The sequence below is a fragment of the Corvus hawaiiensis genome, chromosome 7 (assembly GCF_020740725.1).
Source record: "Corvus hawaiiensis isolate bCorHaw1 chromosome 7, bCorHaw1.pri.cur, whole genome shotgun sequence".
Taxonomy (NCBI): Eukaryota; Metazoa; Chordata; class Aves; order Passeriformes; family Corvidae; genus Corvus; species Corvus hawaiiensis.
The window spans coordinates 34,162,852-34,185,010 of NC_063219.1; the positions used below are offsets into that span (position 1 = coordinate 34,162,852).

Sequence of the window (22,159 nt, forward strand, 5' to 3'; positions counted from 1 at the left end):
CAAAAAGCATGTGCTCTATTGTTTAACATTAATTTTTAAAAAATTTAAAATCTGAAAAAATTAACATTTATGAGTTTAAAATATAATATTCATGTTAACTTAATATTGTACCATGTTAATATTAATATTATTTAAATGCTATTGTTTAATGTTACTAAAAATGTACAATTTTTTTTTGTTGCCAGGACAAAGTTATTTTGGGGACAGATTACCCTTTTCCACTTGGGGAACTGGAACCTGGAAAATTAATTGATTCAATGGATGATTTTGACCATAAACTGAAGGTATGATTTTTATATTTGAGGGGGTTTTCCCTCCTTTTTAAGTCTCTGGATTGAGACATGAGGTCAAACACTGAAAAATCGGTGTAGTACACTGATTTCTGCAAAGACTGGAAGAGACCGTTTAGAGTCTTTGCAGCAGTTCCTTTTAAAGCACGAGTAAATGCATTTGAGTTAAATATGAGTTAAGCGCAAACATATATACATGTTTTGTTTTTACAGGATAAACTCAAGGCTGGAAATGCTCTGGAATTTTTGGGTCTTAGCAGTAAACAATTTGAATAATCATGAAGTACTAAAGAGGCTAAACTTCGGAAATAACACTGAATCCTTTGGGATATTTCTACTGGCATGGGCAATTGTACACATGAAAAATAAAACTGACAATTATCTGACAGTCTCCTGTTATTTCCAAAACAAAAGCCAGGATACTGGAAATGAGTATGCACAGGTATTGCCTGAGGATTTAGGCTGTCTTTAAACAATTCTGAAATCCCTGCTTTCATAACAAAGGAGAGATTTCATCTTTTGCAGTTGTAATAAGAATCTCTGAATTATAATTAATGCCATGTTACTAGGACTTGATTCTTAGGAAGGAAAGAACTGAGAAAATTATGTACCCACTATATTTCTGTCTTTGTTATAACAGACAAACAGAATTTGAAAGAATCTTAAAACAGAATTTAAACAATGTTGATGCCCAATAAAAGGCAACATTCACCTTTATCTACTGCTGGAAAATGCAGCACACCACACTCAGCTCAGCACTGCTTTGTCAATGTTGTGATAGGATGGAGAAGGTCTGTGTCGGGACTTTACATTTTAGCTGCCACCTACACCACTGGGAACTTATTCATCAGAAACAATTTGAACAATATGGTTGTAGGTGCAGAAATAATGTATTTGTGTGGGTAATACTTGGTGTGTCACTGTCACAATAAATACTAGTGTTTACCAACAGTAGGGGTTAATGTTCTATTCCTTACATAATGCTTCCTAAAAGTAAGGTTGGATACTTTAAATGTTGAAGTGTTAATGCCCTATCTAGCTTGAGTCCTGCTATAGGAATGGAAAGATGGTTTGCTTTATAGACTATTGATTGAAACAAGTTTTCATTATTATCCAGTGAGTGCAAAGGCATCCTCCTCCCGAGAGGATTTTGTACCAGTCAGAAAAATGCAGATTAGCATTTATAGTCTTTGTTCTCATGGGAACATTTGCTGGCTACATGTGGTGTCACCATTCTTCTGTTCAGTCTTGGAACATTCCAGGCCAAACAGTATTAGACAGAAGTTGTTTTTAGCTCTGGCCATAGCTGTCACAGACTGAACCTGAAGGATGTTGAACATCAGCAGTTCCTGATGATCCCAACCTCCATTGGACTACAAAGAAAGCTCTGTCCTTCTTTACAGAGTCAAACTCGCCCAAAAAAAAAAAAAGAAAAGTGGTCTGTGCAGTAGTTGGAGCTGAAGCAGTCAGCAGCTCAAGAGGTTTAGAATATCAAGTTTTTATGTAAGAGGAAATGAAGAGACAGAAAATAGCTTTAACAATATTTATTGTCCTCAGTTTCCAAGACTTCTGTTGATCTTTTTTATTTCAATATCCACATGGAAGCATTGAGTTTTGAGCATGTATCATTTTTCAACCAGATTGTTTTAATTAAATTTCAAAGTTGAAAGGCAACTTCATTCTCATATATTTCCCTTCAGCATACGTGATTCTCACAGATGTTTAAATGGATTTAAGAGGAAAATACATTGTGATTCCTCCAATACATTTTAATTGGACTAATTCTTCAATTTTTTATGAAGGAAACCAGTTAAATTAGTGAAAATGCAATGTCACATCTTTGGGGACCAAGGTCTGGAATCTCTCCAATAGCAAGAACAGTATTTAATTACCTTAACCTGTGACTAAATGGGTGATTGCAGTACTCTGCATGGGAGTTAATTAATGTGCATACCCTGCATAAATCATATTTATTATGCACTGTCATTATGTAATGATAGTCTACCTATTCTTGATATGTTAAGATTTTAAAAAGGGATATATATAATCTTCCCTCCATCTTCCTTTACATTTCATTAACAAAGCTAATGTAAAATTCTAATTGCAGTCAGACGAGAACATTCTTAATACTCCTCCACCAATTACTGCAGGAATAAAAAATCTAAGTTGAACACCCAAACTCCATGAGCTTTACACAGTGATTTAAACAATGAGGTAAAACACTGTACCTCGATTGTTACAGACAGAAAAATATGAAGTCAAAGATCAGCTAATTACACGAGAAGTCTTTGAGGTTAAATTTCCTCTGCACATACAGGATCTTAAAGATGATGTACATTTTGGAAGATCAGGCAAGTAATTTGTGACTGTGCTGCATTACATCTGTATATTTCATCAGTATTCTGTTGGGTCTAGTTATAAAATTACAACTGCTATAAAATTGGCACTGAAGGTGTAAAAGAACTCATTGTGATGTAATGTCAGGTGAACAAAACCACTGCAGACTGGTAGTGGCATGTACTGAATAGGAGCAGAACACTTGGAGCTGTCATTTTCATCCGTGATGATCAGAACTTTACCTTTTTGCTCCCTTTGAACCCTGAATCCATAAGCTCAGGCCGCTGCTGAAAATCCATAACTGAGTTTGGAGTGTGCAGTGAGAACAACCTGAACACTGCAGGAGAATCACTCCCATGCTGGAGCTGCTCATCTGGAAGGACACAAGGTCCGTCACTTTCTTGTGCATTTCTCAAGTGTCTACATGCTGATACTGCCAGCAGACAGGAATTTTCTAAGAACTAGTTGTGCATTCTAAACCTTTCCTTCTTTTCTCCCTTTCCACATCCTCCTCCAAGTATGCTGTTCGGCAATTTGCTTACATTAAGAAAGGAATCCCTACTTCTATCATTTTTTTATCTTTTTACACTTCGTTGTTTTAAGTATAGAGGTATCCAGACTCAGATTAGATATTTTAACTATCTTATGAAATAGAAACCCAGTTAAATGGTGGTCAGGCACTGGGATAGGTCTTCCAGGGAGGTGGTGGAGTCAGCATCCCTGGAGGTGTTCAAGGGACATTTGGATCTGGCACGGGGCGATGGGGTTTACTGGTTTCTAGCGGTTACGGTGGCGGTGCTGGGCTGACGGTCGGACTGCATGACCTCAGAGGTCCCTTGCAGCCTCCACGGCTCCATGACTCCACGGCTCCACGATTCCACCCCGCAGGCGCCCACACCCGCCGCCGCCATGGCCACAGCCCCACCTCCCCTGCAGCCCACGTGACCCCACCCGGCGCGCGGCCGCCCCGCCGCGAGACTCTATGGCAGAGGGCGCGCGCGGGCCCGGGAGCTCTCGCGAGAGCCGCGATGGAGGCGGCGGGAGGAGGTGCCGGAGGAGGAGGAGGAGGAGGTGTCATGGCGGCGGCGGGCGCGGGCTCCGCGGGGTCCGCGGCGCGGGGCGGCGGCGGCGGCTCCTCGGCCGCGTCGCGCTGGTTCTTCAGCCGCGAGCAGCTGGAGAACACGCCCTCTCGGCGCTGCGGCGTGGAGGCCGACAAGGAGCTCTCGTACCGGCAGCAGGCGGCCAACCTCATCCAAGACATGGGCCAGCGCCTCAACGTGTATCCGAGAGGGGCCGGCGGGGCCGGGCGGGACGGGCATGAGGGCGGCGGGGGCCGCGTGTGGAGGGGCGGCGGGAGATCCTTTCCCCCGTGTGGGAACGCTCCCCGGGACCCTTCCCGCTCCTCCGCAGCCACGGCCGGCGCTCCCGCGGGATGGAGCCGTGGCCTGGAGGCACAGAATGGGAGGAGGAGCCTGGCGAAGCCCCCGCGCCGCGCTCTTTGTCGGCGGGTGAGGGACTCGGGTTCCCACCTGCCCTTTCAGCCGCGTTTGTGTCCGTAGCTGCGGCTTGGGGCACTTCTAAAGTAAATCCCAATTGCCCGCAGACCCGTTTTTCCCGAAACGGGCAACTCCTCTTTAGTCATTCTTTAATGTGATTTTTTTAAAGGGGAAAAAAAAATAGGTCAGAGCAAGGCCAAACCCTCAAATCCCCTACTGAAATAGTTGAATTGGAACAAAACAAAAGCACTTGAGAGAATGTTACACTGTATGTCTCCCATTGAGGAGTTTTCATTCCGTGGGTGACTGTGGGGAGCCTGGCGTAGGAATCTCCACATGGTCTGCGAAACAGATGGGAACGATACGTGTTAATATCAGTTAAGGATGTGTTAATATCAGCTAAGTTCTGAAGTGTCACGTCCCTAATCCATTTTCGGCTGAAGACGGGATGTGTAGAGCAGTGATTGATGTGGAAAGCGCATTGCTTTCAGTTCTTGTAGGCAATTTTCTTAATATGTAGTGTTTCCTTCATTTAATCTTCCAGATCTCAGCTTACGATAAATACTGCAATTGTTTACATGCACAGGTTTTATATGCATCATTCCTTCACAAAATTTAATCGAAATGTAAGTATGATTTTATGTGTGGTAATAATATGCCCATAATTTTGTCACTTCTGGCTGAGAAGTGTTACATGCAGCAATGTGAAGTGCGATTTGTTTTTAGGAATTCTAGCTTCTTATCAGTGGTTTAGAAGCTTTAATGATACTTGTTTTCAACTTTGGATTACTTTAACTAGAGGCAATTAGATTTTGTCTTCTGCCATCGAAATAAATAAATAGGCACCATGAGCAAGCACATCTCAGATGTGTGAGGAATACATTTAGATGTTTCAAATGTGGCTGGTGCTTATGTGCTGTAGTTTGAAAGGCTAATGTGTAGGAACACTCATTTTTCTTGGTGAAGTCAGTGGAAGTTCTGGCATGGTGTGTCTGACAGTGATAGTGTGGTTATGTGTGTATCCATATGGATTATGTAGCTGTTCCTGAAGCAGTGTAAATTCTTTTAGCTAGTCTAGTCTTAAGTGGTGTGATAAGTCATATGAGACAAGAAAAATTTTTCCATCTGATGAGGTAAATCTTGTTTTACCTAATAACCTGATCATGCTGACTCTGAACATGGAATGTGTTGTTAAGAACAGAAATTTTCAGTAAAAATGCTAGCTGTTATTGAGGAATATTGGAACAGGTATGGAGCTGGAGATAACAACATGGAAATGTCTGTTTGTTTTTTATGTCCACTACTGGATGCAATAGGTGGGAAAATAATAACATAATAGTCTAGGTATTCTTGGAGTTTGCTTGTTTGTTTTAAGCAAGAGCAGTTAATAGTGATGGTGGTTTGTCACTAAATGTTAAGGATGAGTTTTCTTAGATCTTTTAATGACAAACAGATTGAGACTGTGACAGATGTTAAGTCTAGGCCAGAGTAGACCTTGATGTACCAAGGGGTAGAATCTTGCAAACCTTGCACTGCATTTGGGGGAGGTGTACGGTGGGGTATAGGGAGAGCCAACTCTTCTTTCTGTCACGAGTTTGTTTATTATTGTTGGCTAAGCAAATGGGCATCTTATTTGGTGCCTATTTGGCTGGAAATATGTACTTGTTTGTAGGTATATTTCAGAAGTGTATTTTATTATTTTTTGTGCAAAACCTGAGATAAACTCAAACTTCCAGCAGCTTGTTACCAAAACTGCAGTGTTCATCCATACAAGTTCCTCTTTCTCCCCTCCTGCTGCTATTCTGCCCATGTAGCAGTAATCTGTAGCTGGTGGAAGAGGAGCTGGTGAAGCATCCAAAGTGTTCTGGGACTGTGGATGGGTTGTGGGCTTGATAAACTAGAGCTGCTTGGAATGGAGAGATGGCTCAGTGTAGAGCTGCTATATTTATATATAGACCCACATACCTGTTATATCACCTGCTGGAGTACTGCTTGTACTGTCAGCTGTAATCTAGGCTAGATTTAGGCAGCAAGAAGCTTTAGCTGCTGTGTTTGGGTTTTCACTGGATACTGGCAAATGACAGTCACTTGGAACTGGCAGCACAGTAGTGTTTGAATGTATATTGCTCTTTATATGAAAACTATGGCTTAAGTTATGAATCTTAAAATTCACAAGTTAGCTATGTAAGGGCAGAATGCCATGGACACTGCAGCTATTACAGGGGAGGGGAGTGTACTGTTTAATTAATTCTCAGGTAATAGTGTTCAAAGTTAAAGGCAAGTCCACTGCAGGTTGTACCTCAGTAATACTGATTTTTGCTGAATTCCTTAACGAGTGTAAGGCCAGAGATTGGCTTTGTGTGTGGGCTCACGGGCAAGAGCATTTTCTTATTACAGTTCTGTAGAGTAAAGAGGATCTCAGTGAATGGACTTTTAAAATACTCCCAAACCATCCATTAGGTTCTCTGTAGAGAAAGCAAAAGCAGTGAACTCTAGTAAATACTTAATATCAAATCTCCAGAGTACTTGGCAAGCTAAAAAATGTAGCAGTATTCATCACTGCCAGAAGAAAGTAACCCTTAGAAATGAATAGTAAAGGCAGTCTTAAAGCTAAGACCTAGATAAGCTGTCCTACAGCATATGCTATCTCTCTAATATCTCTAATATCTCTAATATTTCTTTGTTGTGTGCACGTGGTGCTGTTTATCCATGGCAGGAAGGAATCTGAAGGCTGGGGCTAGAAAATTAGATGGCCATTAATCAGAATGCCTTACAATCTTCAGCTGAAAAAATGTGGCCTGTGTTGTCTTGTTTTATTGGTAGATTAATGTTTTTAGTGTGGTAATAAGCACTTGCACATTTATGATCATGTATAACTGCCAGGTTATACAAATATACATGTATGTCATGTATGTCACATGCACTTAATTGTTAATAAACAGGGCTTCTAGTGGAAGCTCAGTTGCTGAATAGATGTTGCCTTAATTTTTTTTTTCTTAAGTAAAAGTTGCTGCTAAACAGTTTTATAGGCTTTCAGGAGTTTGAGTTATCTGTGAGTAGGGAACAGAATTCCCAACAGTATCTTCAACCTGTAGAGCCACGGGGGTGGCATGTACCAGTTCATGTAGTCTTGGTTCGTTGGGAATGTATTACACGTACTACCCAAGTGGCCAAATACCTCTTTTTTGGTGAAGTTACTGTGAGCTAGCAAGTCACTCATGAGTTGCTCTGGATTACCTGCAGAGTACATACATTTAGGTACAAAGAAGAAAGTATTGAGGTTTTGATGTTGCAGTCAAGGCAGGTTAAGTCCTTGCAAGGTTGCAGTGCCCCAGTGAGGATGGAAACTTGCTTCACCGATTCTGGGAAGCAGAGTTGGACGCCCTGACTGCTAATTTCCCTGGCTGTGCAAATGACTGGAGCTACTGTGGATCTCCTCAGTACAAATTATTCTTTCTACGTTGCTGACCAGGGCATGGGAACTTTGGGTTGCTGAGTATAAAATTAGTCTGTGCTAATATTGGGATGGGGAGGGAGTTGCTGGCTTTTTATAGGCAGTACTAGCCTCACTATTACACTTTAAAATATCTTCCAAATTAAAATTCTTCTGCAAATACTGTTTCTATAGTACTTGGTGTGTTACATTGTTACATAGCAAATAGTTCTTTAAGGTGCTTACTCTTCAGTACACTCTGATTCGAAGAACAGAAAGGGGGAAAAATCCTTCATATGCTGGCAATGAGAGGTAAGGCATCCAAATGGTAGCTGTAGTTTTTAAATATAATCCGTAGAAACACCATGTGGAATACCAAACAACCAGTTGAAAATAGACATGATGATATCAAGGGGTTTTTGTGACATGCAGTGGAACTTAGTGAAGAGCCTAAAGACCTGCATGAGGAATTTTTTTCCTTCTAGTGCAAGGTAGGTGAGTTGTGTGGAGGGTATTTTGTTTTCAGTCCTTCTGCATTCCCTTCCTTATGCCTTGTCCAAATCACAGTATTAAACAGTTGACTTTGCAGTTTTGCAAAGTTCTTAAAACTTTCATAATACGCTTCAAGCTCTAGTGAGGCTGTTTTGGGTACTTCAGTTCTGGTTTTAATATTGCAATTTAACATATTTGCTGCTTTTATGCAATGTGAGCTCCTGGTTATAATAAAAAAAATTCCTCATAGCTCTTTGTGTTCAAACTTGAAAACCCTCTCATAGACTGGAAGCACTTAATGTCTTAGCCTAAACTGTATCAAATCTAAAAACATACTAATATTGGCATTAGAAGAGAGGGAGATCTCAGAAAACTACGTGCATGCTGCCTGTGTGTTCTGAGATTTTTCTGAATGCCTTTGTCTTTACACTGTCTTGCACTTTTTAAGTGAAAAAGGACTTGTACCACATTTCCCAGTGAAACTTGCTGTGTAATGCTTTTGGATTGTGTTAACAAGGCTCTTATGTTTTGGGGGGTTTTTTTGTATTTCCATAGGACTTGGTTTCTGAGCTTCTCAGCTAGTAATAAAGTGGGGTTTAATGTCATGTATCACAGGTGTTCTGAAGATTTCTCAAAGTCTTTAAGACTATTTTGGATGCATAGTATATAATTGCTCTAAATTATTTTGGTTGATACCAAATTAAGATATATATAGGAAGCTTATTGCTTTGTCACGTATGTTTCTTTAATTTTGCTTTTTTGTTCTACTTTGCTTGGGTTTTTTACCATTTTTGGTAATTGGAAATGAATGAAAGCATTTGAGTAACTTTGCCAGTTATACACTTAGCAGGGTATGTTCACTGAAGACTACATGTGTGCCAAGTCTGGAATTTTACTAGGATGTCTATTTTTCTGAATCAATACCAAGGGAGCTAAAAATACTGGCCTACTCTAAACTGGGAGGGAGAACCCTTGTCCTAGATGGAAAGACCTGAAGTTCTTTGGCCAGAAGCCAGCACTTCTTTTTGAAGGAAATAGTTAATTGGGCTGTACATAGATTTCTGATGAACCAGAGTTAAATGACAGTTAATCAGCTTGACTTAATCAGCTTCCAGAACTGTGTTTCGTGTAAGGTGTTGGAGATCAGGAGTTGTGTGGAGACTTCTTGACCAGGTCTGATCTGTTTCAGTAAATGAGAAGATATCCTGAAGTCAGCCTGATGGTGCTTTTTTGGAAAGAAGTAGAACTTTGGTGCAGTCAGACAGAGAGTAACAGTGAGTGAGAATTTGCTGATGATTTAATTGTGTGGTCATTGGTGACTTGGTTCAAAGAAAGCCTCTGTGGAATGGAAATGTTTTCAGCCATAGCAGTTGTTGGAAATTGAGTTCTGTAAAATACCTTTATATGATGTGTGTGTTGGGTTATACATGTGTGTGCTGCCTGACACCTTCGGCGTTTTCTGCCACTTCAGAGCTGTTGATACTCTCACTTTCTGAACTCCAGGAAGTCTTTCCATTACATTTACTGTTTAAAAGTTTTATCTCCCAGTATGAGACATTTCAAGTCGTATGTCCCTGGCAAAGGAAATTCCTTCCAGAATTTCCAGTTGTTACATCAAGCTGTGGGTATAGGAACTTCTACAGAATCATCAGAAGTATTAAATGACGTGCTAATATGGCCTTGTTCAGCAACACTTCACTTTGGGTTTTTATTTCATTTGTTCATCAGGCTTAGGTTACAAGATTCTTAAAAAGAAAATGGGATTTTGTCTCCCTTGTAAAAGAATTTGCTCCCTGTGACTTGTTTTGGGTAGTTGGTTTTTTAGATTGAGGTTTCTGCTAGATTTCTCATGGCACACTTCTACTCATCAAAGGGTATTGCCTTCCCAGGGTGTCAGTTTTCAAGTCTGCCAACTTTAAATTTTTACTTAAGATCCAAGTAGACATTTTGAAGTGATTTAAGAATGCAAAAAGTACTCCTTCAGTACATTTGAAATTTAATCCCTTAAATGTTTAATTCTTATTAGTTTGTTGCAGTTTTGCATATATTGCAAATTTTTATACCAAGTGTTTTATTTTTGCCTAAGAAAGGGCTGCTAACTGACAAAAAAAAAGCAAACCTGACTTTAGGGGGCTATGCCTCCTGTTTAGTCTAGTTCTGTTTGGGCATTGAAAGGGAAATCTAATACTTGCACCTATTTGCACCATGCATTAATTAAGTACTCAGCAAGCAGCTATTTCAGTCTCTGAGTAAATACTTTATGCTGGCTTAATTTTAACCATTTTAATCAGATTATGTCTAGATGGTTTCTAGTGCCATTTTAATTCCTGGTTAACATGGGCAGCTTTTGCATGCAAAGAGGACCTAATTCATCAGTGATTTGTTGTTTGCTGTGTTCTGTCTGCACACATCAGTCATTCTAGCTGACAAAAGGCAACAAAATTCTAATTCACAGCTAACTCTTAGGTGATACCGAACTGCCACCTTATGACACATAGAGCTTTATATAAATTTTCATCTTTAAATGTAATATGTAGTCTTTACTAACATTTGGTATAAATGGTGTTTTACAAATCCTTATGCTTTGTTCTCCAGATACTGCTGGGCTTATAGTAAAGTTTCAAAGAATATATATGTATGTATAGAGTAAAGTTTCTTTTACTTATAGAGCCTATGTTTATATAAGAAGCTGTTTTTATTAAAGTTCTCTGCGAAGTTTCTCACTCTTTGGGAGAATCAAATGCTAGCAGAACTTGTGATCAGCTGTTTTACTGAAAAGATGGTGTAGTGACTCGCTCTGTGCAAGAAATTGGATGAACCTTCTCACAAAGTATATTTAACTTGCAACAGCCTGTTCTACTGTGACTAAGTCTTCTGGGCCAAAATATTTTTTTTTTATGTTGAACTAGAATTAGTTTGACCTCAGACATTTTGCTCACAAATGTAATTTAACATTATGCTGCTCTTTCCCTGTGCTGCTGAGAGGATTGCATCAGTTAGAAAATAAAACATGACTAGTTACATTTTTGTTGCTTCGCATGACTTCAAAACTGAAAAAAAAGCCACAAATCCAACTTTTTAAACCTTTTCTGTGCTAGTTTAGACTCCATAAAAATTTGAGTCCTGCTTGTAAAAAGTTTAAAAGTACACATGTTTTTCTTCTTCAGATAATGTCTCCCACGGCATTGTTTTTGGCTGCAAAAGTGGAAGAACAGCCACGGAAACTTGAACATGTTATTAAAGTAGCAAATGCCTGTCTTCATCCTCAAGAGCCACAGCTGGATACAAAGAGTGATGTAGGTGGAAGTTATGGTTTCAAAGATACATGGCTTGAAAGATGACATTTCATCTAATGATTTGTTACATTGTCTTACTGGGTTATTGCTGTCTGCAGCCTAGAAAAAAGCCTTTGTTTTTACACCATTTAAATCTTTCTGTTACTTAATGTAATTTCTTAGACTCACTTATTTGTTATGAAACTTGAAGAGATTGCTCCATCTTGAAATTCTTATAGACCCACCTGACTTCCCAAAAATGCTTTGCTGCAATAGATTGTGTGAGATCCAGACTAAGTTAATCTTCCTGTGAATGACAGGCAGGTGTAACTGAATTTTGTAGCAATGCTTGTATTGGAGGAAGATAGTAACCCCACTGTGAAGTGTTAAGAATTGTCAGTGCTCACTGGCTTGGGTACTGGTCTTGTGTTGCCAGTGCTGGTATCAAAGAGGCAGTGTGTGAATAAAGTTCTGAGGCAATTGATTGCTGTGTCTTCACCTGTCTGCTTGTTTGTTTCAGGCATACCTTCAACAAGCCCAAGAGCTGGTTATACTTGAAACAATAATGCTTCAGACTTTAGGTATGTATTTCTAAATACCTCCTGTGCAGCCAACTTGACATGAAGAGGTAGTGGGACCCAAGTAACTGGATTTTTGATGTGCTATTGGTACACTAGAATTTAACTGTTTCCATGTATAACTTCTGACCTGTGAACTTAGTTTCGTGTTAGCAGTTCTGCTGTGTTCACTGTGGAGAAAAAAGGTGTGTCTGTACTTGTGAAAGAGATGTTTCTGACAGTTTGAGTTCGAAATGTGTAGGCTTCCAAATTGATTTTGCTCTGAGTAGTAATTACATTGACATTTCTTCCATAAGGTAACATGGTGTAGTAGGCTGGCTCTGTGTGTCGTGAAGCAGTTGGAAAGAGCTTTGTACCAAATGCCTTTCTGTAGAAAAGCATTACATAATTGAGCAGGTGTGAGTCTGAACAACACAAGTTGTATGTAACCATTTAATGGATTCAGATGATTCCAAAATTTGAAGTGGAATGTTCTGTCAAGAAACTCTTCTGGCTTTAAAATACTGTGGAGACAATTACAGCCAGCAGGCCTGAGAACAGTGACTTGCTCAGATATTCTTAAATACCACTTGGGGTATATTGTTAAAAAAAATAGCTCACAGTAGTGACCTAATTCTTAAAACAATGTCATAAGCCAAGAAAGGTTTCTTAAGTCACTGATCTACAAATTGACTTAATTTGTATTTTCATACATGCAGTATGTTTAAGTGCTAGAAATCAATTAGTAGAAGTACACATGCACACACACATTTCAGTGTGTTTGCAGTACAGTTTTTACTGACTTATTAACTCGCTAGAAATTGTTCAGATATATTCAGCTTTTAAAAATAAGTAATTTCCCAGGTTATGTGTGTACACGATTTGAGATTACTGGAGGAATATTTTAATAATGGATCACAGAGTGGGTTTACCATTTGCCATTCAGAAGTATGGAAAGGTAAAGAACAAAAGGCAGTTAAATAGTGTTACTATTCTGCGGTGCAAAGGTTTAGCAAGTATTTTAGGTCTGTGGGGAAACATAAGGGGTTTGCTTTTTATTTTACAGATGCAAATGTGTAATTCTGAAATGTATTTGTAACTCTTCAGGTTTTGAGATTACCATTGAACATCCACACACAGATGTTGTGAAATGTACACAATTAGTGAGAGGTCAGTGACTTTTAACCACTTCTGTAAGTCCTTTTTTACCTTTCTAGTAAAATTTTAAAGTAATGTTCTTTGTCTAATATGATCTTTACCAACGATGTTATCTAAGGAGTGTGTTTAAAATTAATTATTAAAACCTTGATCTTAACCTTTAGAGATTCATAAAGAGTCCAGTCCTCTGTCCTTCATAATTTTTTTGTTTTCTTGTTAGCTTTAAGTTAATAATACCTGTTCCATGTGTTCTGGAATGGCAGAAGCAGTCAGCAGTTGCAAACTGATTGGCCAGATACACTGTATCATTCTGAGTTGCTGATTTTCACTCTGAAGTAGTTTTGCCGATTTATGGCTAATGCCAGCTTTTTGTCTTAGCCAATCTTTTCAGGTAATGGACTGAGGGATAAAGAGAGTGCATAGCAAGTCTGCTGTCACATGCAAATAGGTGTGACTAATTGTTTTTCTGGAGCAGTGTGTGCTTACTTGTTTTGGATGGTAGTACAAAAGCCCAAACCTTTAGTTAAATATACCCTGTAACTTGTATGCAGCTCATTAATGTGACTGGCTAGAAACCTGATTTGTTCTTTATATTTTTGTGGCATTTTGGCATGTCTTTAATTCTTAAACTGGTTTCTTTTGGAGCTTTAAAAAGAGATTAAAACACCCTCTTATAAGATGTAGGATGAAAAACATTAGGAATCAGTTGTAAAAGCATCTAAAATAAGCTTTTCACTTTGTGTTTCTTAAGCAATAATTGTTTTGAAATTATTAGACCATGGTTGTTAGTCTTTAGTCATTAGCTGGTTTTGCAGTGAAAAATGCAAAGTTAAGTGCTTCAAAGTTTTTGGTGGTTTTTCTTTTCTCTCTATAAAATATATGAAAGTTAGGTACAGCCTAATCCTGTTAACTAGATTTGTTTTGTAGTAATGCTGGAATTAATGGTGTTCTTTCAAGGAAGAGTGTCTCTTATTTGCTGTAGCTTACTGGTGTAGTGTCTTCAGACACTGAGTGGGACTGGTGCTATAAATTATTTGCATATAAAGTAGTTTTATTGCTATTCTTGCTGTAAGGTAATGATTCTCTGCTTTCTGCCCAGATTTGGTTGTGACTTGGTGCATGAGTCCAGTTGCACCTGAAGTCTCAGGAGTCTGCACCAGCAGCTCTGTAGGGCTTTGCTTTGGGTTTTCTTAGCTGTTGCTCACTGTGAATGTGAGCACGTTTTACTGTCTTGGGGAGCCCCTGTACTTCTGCTTGGTGTTTGGGGCTGTGGGGAGGGGTGGGGGCAATGCTGTATTGCCTCAGGATTTCCACATCAATGTGTTTCAGTCAAGCCTATAGGCACACTGCTACACAAACTGGATTTCCTTTAGTCAAGGGTAGATACTAGTCTAAGGCAGTTCAGCTTTTCCCTTTGTGTTTTGTGTGCTAATTTTTTGTACTGACAAAATTCATACTTTGAAGATACTGTGAATTTTTAAATTTGACATTTTAAAACTAGTATTTAATGTCATCAGACTTGAAAAAATACTTAGAAGTCTAAAGTGATATCAAGTCTTGAAATCTGAAGACTTCAGTGAGGGCTGAAAATCCATGTAGCTCAAGGACTGGTGCAAAGTGCATGTAATGTCTCTGATGTTTGAAAACCTGCTCACTCAAGGAGGTGTGCTCCTTAGTGTGTGTGCATGCAAGTGGAATCCTTGGGAGACGTGTCCCTAGGAATGGTGTAGACTGTGAACACATGATTTGAGTATCTTATATTAAAATAAGAAAAAGGAAACTAATTAACTAATTCATTTAAAACATCAGGCATGACACCTGAAGTCATGCATGCAAGTCAAGCAAGGACAGAATAATTGCCATGGAACATTGGTTTTATGTATTGAGAGGACAAAGATATGGGCCTGTGGGCACAGTGATGATCTTCAAAGACACAGTGGTGGGAGTTTAGTTCTCTATCCCTGAACATTTATTTATTTATTGGACAGTGTGGGTTTTCAGTGTCAGTAGATGCAACACTCAGATACCCGAGTCCTGAAGCTTTCAAAATACACCTAAGATTTCTCAGTGTTAAACCTTTAGTGCTAAAGGAATTGACTGAGAAGTTAAAGAAATCCAAGGTTACTTCATCCAGTTCTTGTAACGTCGTCTTGGACAAAAAGCACCATTTCAGAAGGCAGAGATACTTTTCTTGATTAGGGTGATTAACTTAACCAAGACTGGTAGGATTAAAACCTCCAGCTGTGTGTTTGGGGAGAAGAGGAAGGCAGGAATGTAATGTCTGACTGTATCAAAAAAGAGGCAGCAAAGTTAGCTGAGGTCTGTGAGTGTACTTCAGAATTTAGCTTAGGGTTTGTGCACTGCATTGTCATATGGTGAGAAAGGGCCCTTTTGCTGGCTAAACTGCAGTGCCTCAGAGGATGGCTGATTTTCTCCATCACCTTGCTGTCCTGCATCCAGGGTAATGTGTTTTATGCAGTCACTGTTACCTGTTAATAAGCTGTAAGCTATCTGCTTTAAAAACAAAATGAAAAAAATAAAAATAAAACCCAGGTTGTGTTGATGATGCCCAAAAAATTCAGCCAAGTCATTTGTCAGAAGACTGTCTAGTCTGGCAGTGGCACAGCAGAATCAATTACTGGAAGCTGAAGATGAACTAGTAAGTGGGAATTGGTGCAAATAAATATAATTGCTTCAACATACAACTAAAGAAAAAATGAATTCTTCTCTAAGATTGAAAGCCTTTTTGAAGGTATTATTAGACAACACAGATCCTTGCAGAGAAGGGGTGACTGGATGGATACATAATGACTCATGATGTTCAGGCATACAATATCTAGTTATTCCTTCTGGTGTTCAGAGGCTTATGGGTTAATGAAATTGTTCCATCTTTGCAGTTTGGTCAGTATAGCAGACAAGGAAAATGGTGTGGGCTTAGTATTTTTTCTGCACCATTCTTCCTCAGTGTCAAGAGACTGAGAAGAGGAGACAGGATCATCATTCCTTAGGATCCCACAGGTCCAAGGAATCTGAAGGCAGTGGATATGTGAGGGCCTGTCAGCAAGCTTCAGTGCCCATTCCAAGAATGCTCCAGGAGTGAAGAGAAGAAAGGAAAAAAAGAAAAGGGGGGAAAAAACCCCACCAAAATACCAAAAACTGTTCTGATGTCACACTACCTTGCTGCCCTCAACACTATTTGAATGATCAGCAGTGAAACTGCCCTGGTGCCAAGACCATGGCATGATCCTCTTACGCTCTGGTGCAAAATTGGTCTGTTCTCAGCCTGCTTCTGGTGAAACTTGGAATCTGTATCCTCATCTCCATCTTGGGAAGGCTTCAACCACTCCTTTCTCTGTACTGGAACACAACCTTTTGGAACGGGAGATGGGATCTCAAGGATTTCTAGGATTGTTCTCGCTACTCTGCAGGTTATCAGGTATCTCGAACACCCATGATCCTTACTAATCTTTTGTGGAAATTGCACTGTCAAATCCTTCAAATATCCCATAGTATCTGTGTGCACAGGTGCCATTGCTTAAATCAGGCTGAGAAGGACAAAGTCAGCAGAAGAGGAGGTGAAAATGCATCAGCTTTTTCAGAGGGTGTTCTCATGAGGAAAATTTAAATCTTAGTGGTGTGGAAAGATGTGAAACACCAGCTGCACTCCAGCACTGCTACAGGTGGCCTTCCCATTCTGAACTTTGACCTCAGGCTTTTCTGGGCCTGTTCCCAAGCTTTAAACACTTTCAAGAAAGTAAAGCCACCAGGACTGCTCAGACCTGAATGCCTACACCATGGCCTCCTCCAGCCCTTTCCAGATACAACAGGCACCCACCAGCATCCCTCTGTTCAGAGCCTGGGGCTTTTTGCTTTTGCCGGAAGGACTTCAGCAAGCTTCTCTCTTCTGATGCTGACTGGCTTATCTGCAGTCTCCTCTTTCTGGGGAATGCTCACACGTTGTCAGGGTCCAGGCATAGCCAGTACCAGCTCCTAATGGGACTTGGCAGTCACGTTTTCATGAGCATCCCAAGATCCAAGATAAGCTGTGTTGAAGAAAAGACTCAGGTATCTTGGAATTGCAAGTGGTTGAATTGTGTGGCTATGCCCAATAAAAAGCATTTTGGCTTCCAGCTGGCACTTTCTTGCAGACAGCCTTTTGGAAGGTGTGTCAGACAGCAAGTCCTGTTTCAAAATATTGATTGCTATTTCACTAATCCCTGTCTTATGGCTGCTTCTGCAGCAGTGAGACAGGATGGATGTTTTAAATCTCTCCTGAATGCTAAAATCTTAAACTGGTCATTCATGGCTGGTGTCGTAGCCATTGGTCCTGCAGCTTGTGAGTTATAAGAGCAGCTCTGCTGGCTTGTTTTAGTCTCTGCTTCAAGATGATTTATATTTGGAGATGCACTTTCCACTACTATAATGGAAATAAAGCACCAAAATACAGGAACCAAAATTCATTAGATTTGATTTCACTGATGGATTCTGCAAAACCAAAGCTGCCCTACATAGAAGAGTTTGGGACGGATATTTTCAGTTGTGCCTTGTGTTATCAAAGGCTTTAGTTGTGAGCTGATATTTCTTGCTGGTTTTGGCAATGATTATTATTTAGCTGTAAATAAGTTGAAACAGAATCATACTACTTGTAGTATAGGTAAGGTATTTAACACAGTAATTTTTGATTGAGGCTAAAGTGTGTGTTTCAAGATGTGATTCTTTTCTTCCAGGTATGTGTTTTGATTTACTCAACTTTCAAGCTGATGTTAAATAGAAGTTTTCTGGCATCTGCTTTTCTTCCTTGTTCAAAAGGGACATTTCAGTGAGAGTAGAGATGCTTCTTGGTCTTGCTCCCTTAATTCAAACATGTAACTTTACAGAGTATATAAATCACTGAAGATCCTTTAGGCATTGCTTTGATGAAAAATGAAGAGCAAGACATCAATTTCAGTCTTACTCAACCATTGTGTGTTATTTGTTATGACAGTCTCATTTCACTTTTTTTTTTTTTTAATTCCACCTTACATTTTTTTTAGATGGGAGGGAGAGGTTGAACTACATGGTTTTTTGGCATGCAATTACTATTACAGTGTGCAAACTAAATATTATAGTTTAATGCATTGTCAGTTCACCTTCTGATTATTATGGATTAGTAGAATTCGTATTTAGGAACAGATCCTGGTACTTTGCTACTTCCACATTCTTCTCAGATTATGGCACTGCCTGGCTGTGTAGCAGAAAGATAAATCTGAATTTTATTCCTTGGCAATCATTAGAAGTTGAGTTAAATCACATTTTAATATGCTTTTTAAAAATTAAATTTTAAAAGCCACTGTAGTATTTCTCAAACTTTATAGAAATAGTATTATTAAAATAAAAGTTTAACAAGTATTCCCTTTGACGTAAAATTCAACACTACGCTTTCTGCAGGTAGCACTGATTTCAAGTGATAGTGTCAAAGTAAGAATTCAATGAAGGCTGCATTCAATCTGCGGTTAAACCCCTTGTGCCCAGCTATTCCATTAAATGCATGTTACAGTAAGTTCTCTTACCTGAGTGAGGAGAATTGGGGTGTCACTCCAGGGGGTCAGCATTCTGTGCCTGTAACAGCCTAAATCAGTTTTTCATTTCTGGCATGTTGCAGTCCTGTGGTTTGTTTTGGTATTTTTTTTCTGACTAACTCAAATGAATTTGTCTGTTTCCTATCGAAGCTTTGCCATAGGTTTAACAAATGTGGAACAAAATGTTATGACTACAGTGCTCTTAATTAGAAGGAGCAGAAAACTCTGAATTTTTTTCCCATGTAGCATGGGGGCTTGCTGTGTTACAGGGCTTTGGGAAAGAGATGTGGCTGTTTGCGGGGAGGTGGGAGGGTGTCCTGCCATGCTCCCCACCAAGAGCAGGATGAGCGCTGTGCTGTGAATTGGCTGGGACTGACTGCCTGCTGCTCTCCCAGGTTAAGGCAGGGATCCCCTGCAGGTGAGGGTGGGGAAGCAGCGCTTCCCAGAGGAGAGTGCTCACCTGTGAGGTGTTGGAGGGGTACATCAGCAGAGGGGAACTGTCCTGTGGGCTGTACAGGGGGAGGGAGGGGCACTGATGGGAGTGACAGGTCCAGCTCCAGTGCTGAGTGTAACAGCCTCTTCTGTGTCTCAGAAAAGATTATTTTTAAGGCTAGTTAGCTAAAGTCAGACCATTTCTTTAGAAATACCCAGAAGTGATTTTGGAAGGTAAAACTGCTTGAATTCTGGAATGAACCTCACAAGTTAGTGCAGCTCTTTAATCTCTCTGTTTTTCTTTTCTTACAGCAAGCAAGGATTTGGCACAGACATCCTATTTCATGGCTACCAACAGGTTGTTATCCTGAACCTCTTTGTTGCACTGTTGTAGCACACTATAGCTTCCTTTACTGCAGGGCCCCCTGATGTGTCTTACCCTTGTTGCAGCGGGGGACTGGGCCACCTCCAGTGGTGGTACCTCCCCGCCTGCAGTGCGGTGTATTGGACAAGGGCCTGACGGCACAAAGGGCTTAAATGCACAATGAGAAGTGTAGTGGTGCTTTCTGATGACTTTTTCTCGATTGTGAGTGCATAAGTCTAAAACTGGTAGCCTGAATAGCAGCTAAAGATTACAAAGAGATAAACTTAACCTAGAAATCCGAGCATCTTGGTAAGTACAAAACTATTTTTAGTTTACACTTGTAGTTAATGGCAGTTTTCTCTTAACTTTAAGTATATTGATCCAGTCTTAACTTATAAAATTCTAGTGGGCCTAAGATATTTTCAAATAGCTGATTTTTCTTTGTAGATAGACTAGTACTCACACAATGTTATTTCTTTTAGAGACAGCTCTTTAATCTTAATATATAGTTTTAAAACTTAAGTACTTAGATAAATTTATAGTTCTGGGATTTCAGATGGGTGTTTTATAGACACAGCCTGTAATAGAAAGAATTAAAGAGCAGACTTCAGTCTGGATTTTTTGATTACTTCAATTTGCCTCTTGCAAAACTACTTCACCTTTATTTAAGAGGATTACATTTTGTGTAGATACTGTTTTTAAACAGTATCTTCTGGTTATTAGAACTGTTCAAAATAAATAAATAAATCCTGGTGGTTCCTTGATGGGAAAGATTCTGTACTTAAACAGCTGTTAAGAGAAGTTATGCTAGAGCAGTGAAAGTGAACCAATGTGTTTGTGGTGCTGGAAGCTGAAGACAAGGTCACAAATGTCACAAATCCGGGCCTGGTGAAAGCAAAGCCCACAAGTAACTCACCTGGCTTCTGTGGAACTGCTGGGGATCTTGATTGTCTCATTCAGAGACTGCACAATCAGCTCTGTGCATTTTACTGCAGAATTTTAATTGACCATACTATACTGCCCTTTTTAGTACTTAAGTATAGTAGAATAACCACTACATTTATTTACTGTTAATCAGGCTTTTGATAGTAAAACCAAATTAAACTTTTCTACCAGATAAATGCCCTACCCATTGTTTTCTTAGGGCAGTTAAGATATCTTACGAATTTATTCAACAAAATGTTTAACTGCTGTTGATTGAGAAGCTGTCTCATTCTGTATGTTAATGGTTGATTTGTTTGGGTTTTCTGTTTTACATGTTTGATTTCCTTTGGTTCCTCATTACGAAATTTGTGCAACAGCCTTCACCTTACCACATTCTGTCTTCAGTACAAGCCTACAGTGATAGCATGTGTGTGCATTCACTTGGCCTGCAAGTGGTCCAACTGGGAGATTCCAGTATCCACTGATGGAAAACACTGGTGGGAATATGTAGATCCCTCAGTTACTCTAGAACTACTAGATGGTAAGTCATATTCCTTTCTCATTTTGAAATTCAAGAGTTTATTCATGTAAGGATGGGAACATAGTATGTAGTGAGAGCTTTCAGCTGAAATTAAGTCTCACTGACTTCGTGTACTGTATCTTCAGTGAAAGAGAGGGATAGGAGTGGGGAGAACTTCAGAAGACAAACTTGGTTTTGAGACTTTAGTTTCATCCTCTTGGCTGGGGTGTCCACGTACCTTTTGGAGGTGCAGGATAGAATCCTTCTTTTAAATGCTTTTCAGAACCAAGAGAGAGATGGAAATCTGTCAGTGCAATTTCATGCAGCCTGATTGGTTCAGGTACCTCAGTGTTGTTTCAGTGACAGTGTTCAAAAGGCTGTACGTAAAATTGCTGTGTTTATGAAGGCAGTTCTATGTTAACAGTTTGGTACAGCTTGTGGGATCTCAGACTGTGGTAAAGTATTTTTTCTTGTCAAATGGCTTCTTTCCTGAAGAAAGCATACACCTAGAACACCAAATACCTAGAAGTTTACTGTCTTCTAAGATAGTACTTACTACAATGAAGTCTGAATTTAGGGCCCAGATGTGCTGCTGTAGTGGAGTTGGGAGCTCCTGTGGCTTTCAGATCTATGCGTTGGGCTTTGTTGGTCCTGGAGTGAAACATTTGTTTCAGATTAGTGGTGGTGATCTCCAGGCTTCAGATGGCCCAGCATTGACTCCCTGTACCTGCTGCTTTCCTCTGCTGAGCTGTTCTTAATGGCAATTTGGGGGTGTTTTTTGAAGTGAGAAATTTAGTAGATGTCATGGGAAGCACAGAACTAGTGTGAGCTTCAAAGTGCAGGCTCAAACGTCTCTGTCTTACTGGGCTTCTTTAAGCTGTAGCTGCAGTTCCAAACACCAGACTGCTTCCTTCCCCCCTGGCTGTGGGTTTGTGGCTTTGGTAAGCATGCATTGTTTGCATTTGTAGAATCCCACGAGGGAATGCTGTGAGCTTCTTGTGAGCATCAGTTAATTCTTCAAGCATTTATGGAGCTGGCGTGTTTAAGAGACTCGGGTAGACCAAAGGGCTGAGGTAGTTTTGCACTTGGGAGCAGCTGAGGTTATGACTTGCTTGTGGAGTTCTGTAGAAGCCAGTTCTTCCACACCTGTAAAATGTGTACATTTGCATTCAAATTCTGACTGTACCCAGTTATTTTTAGCTTATGACTAGAATTGAGTCTCAGTGGAAAGTATTTTTATTTGCAGCTGATAAGCATGGGGACCTGCATTTTCCTGTGGGCATACTAATTGCAAGGATCTGTGTTTTATTAACACAGCCAGCT

At 39.8% G+C, this 22,159-nt stretch overlaps 3 protein-coding genes across 10 annotated transcripts in view; 2 read left to right on the forward strand and 1 right to left on the reverse strand.

Annotated features, from left to right (window-relative positions):
- ACMSD (aminocarboxymuconate semialdehyde decarboxylase) overlaps positions 1 to 673 on the forward strand; it is a 38,708-nt gene extending 38,035 nt beyond the window's left edge. For all 3 annotated transcript variants that reach the window (XM_048309678.1, XM_048309677.1, XM_048309679.1), the window contains 2 exons: positions 186 to 284; positions 504 to 673. In XM_048309678.1, the coding sequence (XP_048165635.1) occupies positions 186 to 284; positions 504 to 566 (162 nt within the window). In that variant the 3' untranslated portion in view covers positions 567 to 673. The remainder of the gene's footprint in view (positions 1 to 185; positions 285 to 503) is intronic.
- A 2,982-nt stretch (positions 674 to 3,655) lies between these two features.
- Positions 3,656 to 22,159, forward strand: part of CCNT2 (cyclin T2) — a 26,207-nt gene continuing 7,703 nt past the window's right edge. For 2 of the 6 annotated variants that reach the window (XM_048309193.1, XM_048309194.1), the window contains exons 1-7: positions 3,656 to 3,906; positions 4,668 to 4,749; positions 11,216 to 11,344; positions 11,844 to 11,904; positions 12,988 to 13,050; positions 19,341 to 19,386; positions 20,694 to 20,857. In XM_048309193.1, coding sequence (XP_048165150.1) covers positions 3,656 to 3,906; positions 4,668 to 4,749; positions 11,216 to 11,344; positions 11,844 to 11,904; positions 12,988 to 13,050; positions 19,341 to 19,386; positions 20,694 to 20,857 — 796 coding nt within the window. Of the gene's footprint in view, positions 3,907 to 4,667; positions 4,750 to 11,215; positions 11,345 to 11,843; positions 11,905 to 12,987; positions 13,074 to 13,093; positions 17,104 to 18,465; positions 18,574 to 19,340; positions 19,387 to 20,693; positions 20,858 to 22,159 lie in introns of those variants that run through there. The other 4 variants (XM_048309197.1, XM_048309196.1, XM_048309195.1 and 1 more) reach the window with 4 other exon arrangements.
- The window catches only part of MAP3K19 (mitogen-activated protein kinase kinase kinase 19), a 25,773-nt gene continuing 21,633 nt past the window's right edge, over positions 18,020 to 22,159 (reverse strand). Inside the window, 1 exon segment of the mRNA XM_048310233.1 lies at positions 18,020 to 21,982. The gene's annotated coding sequence lies outside the window, so the exon portion shown is untranslated.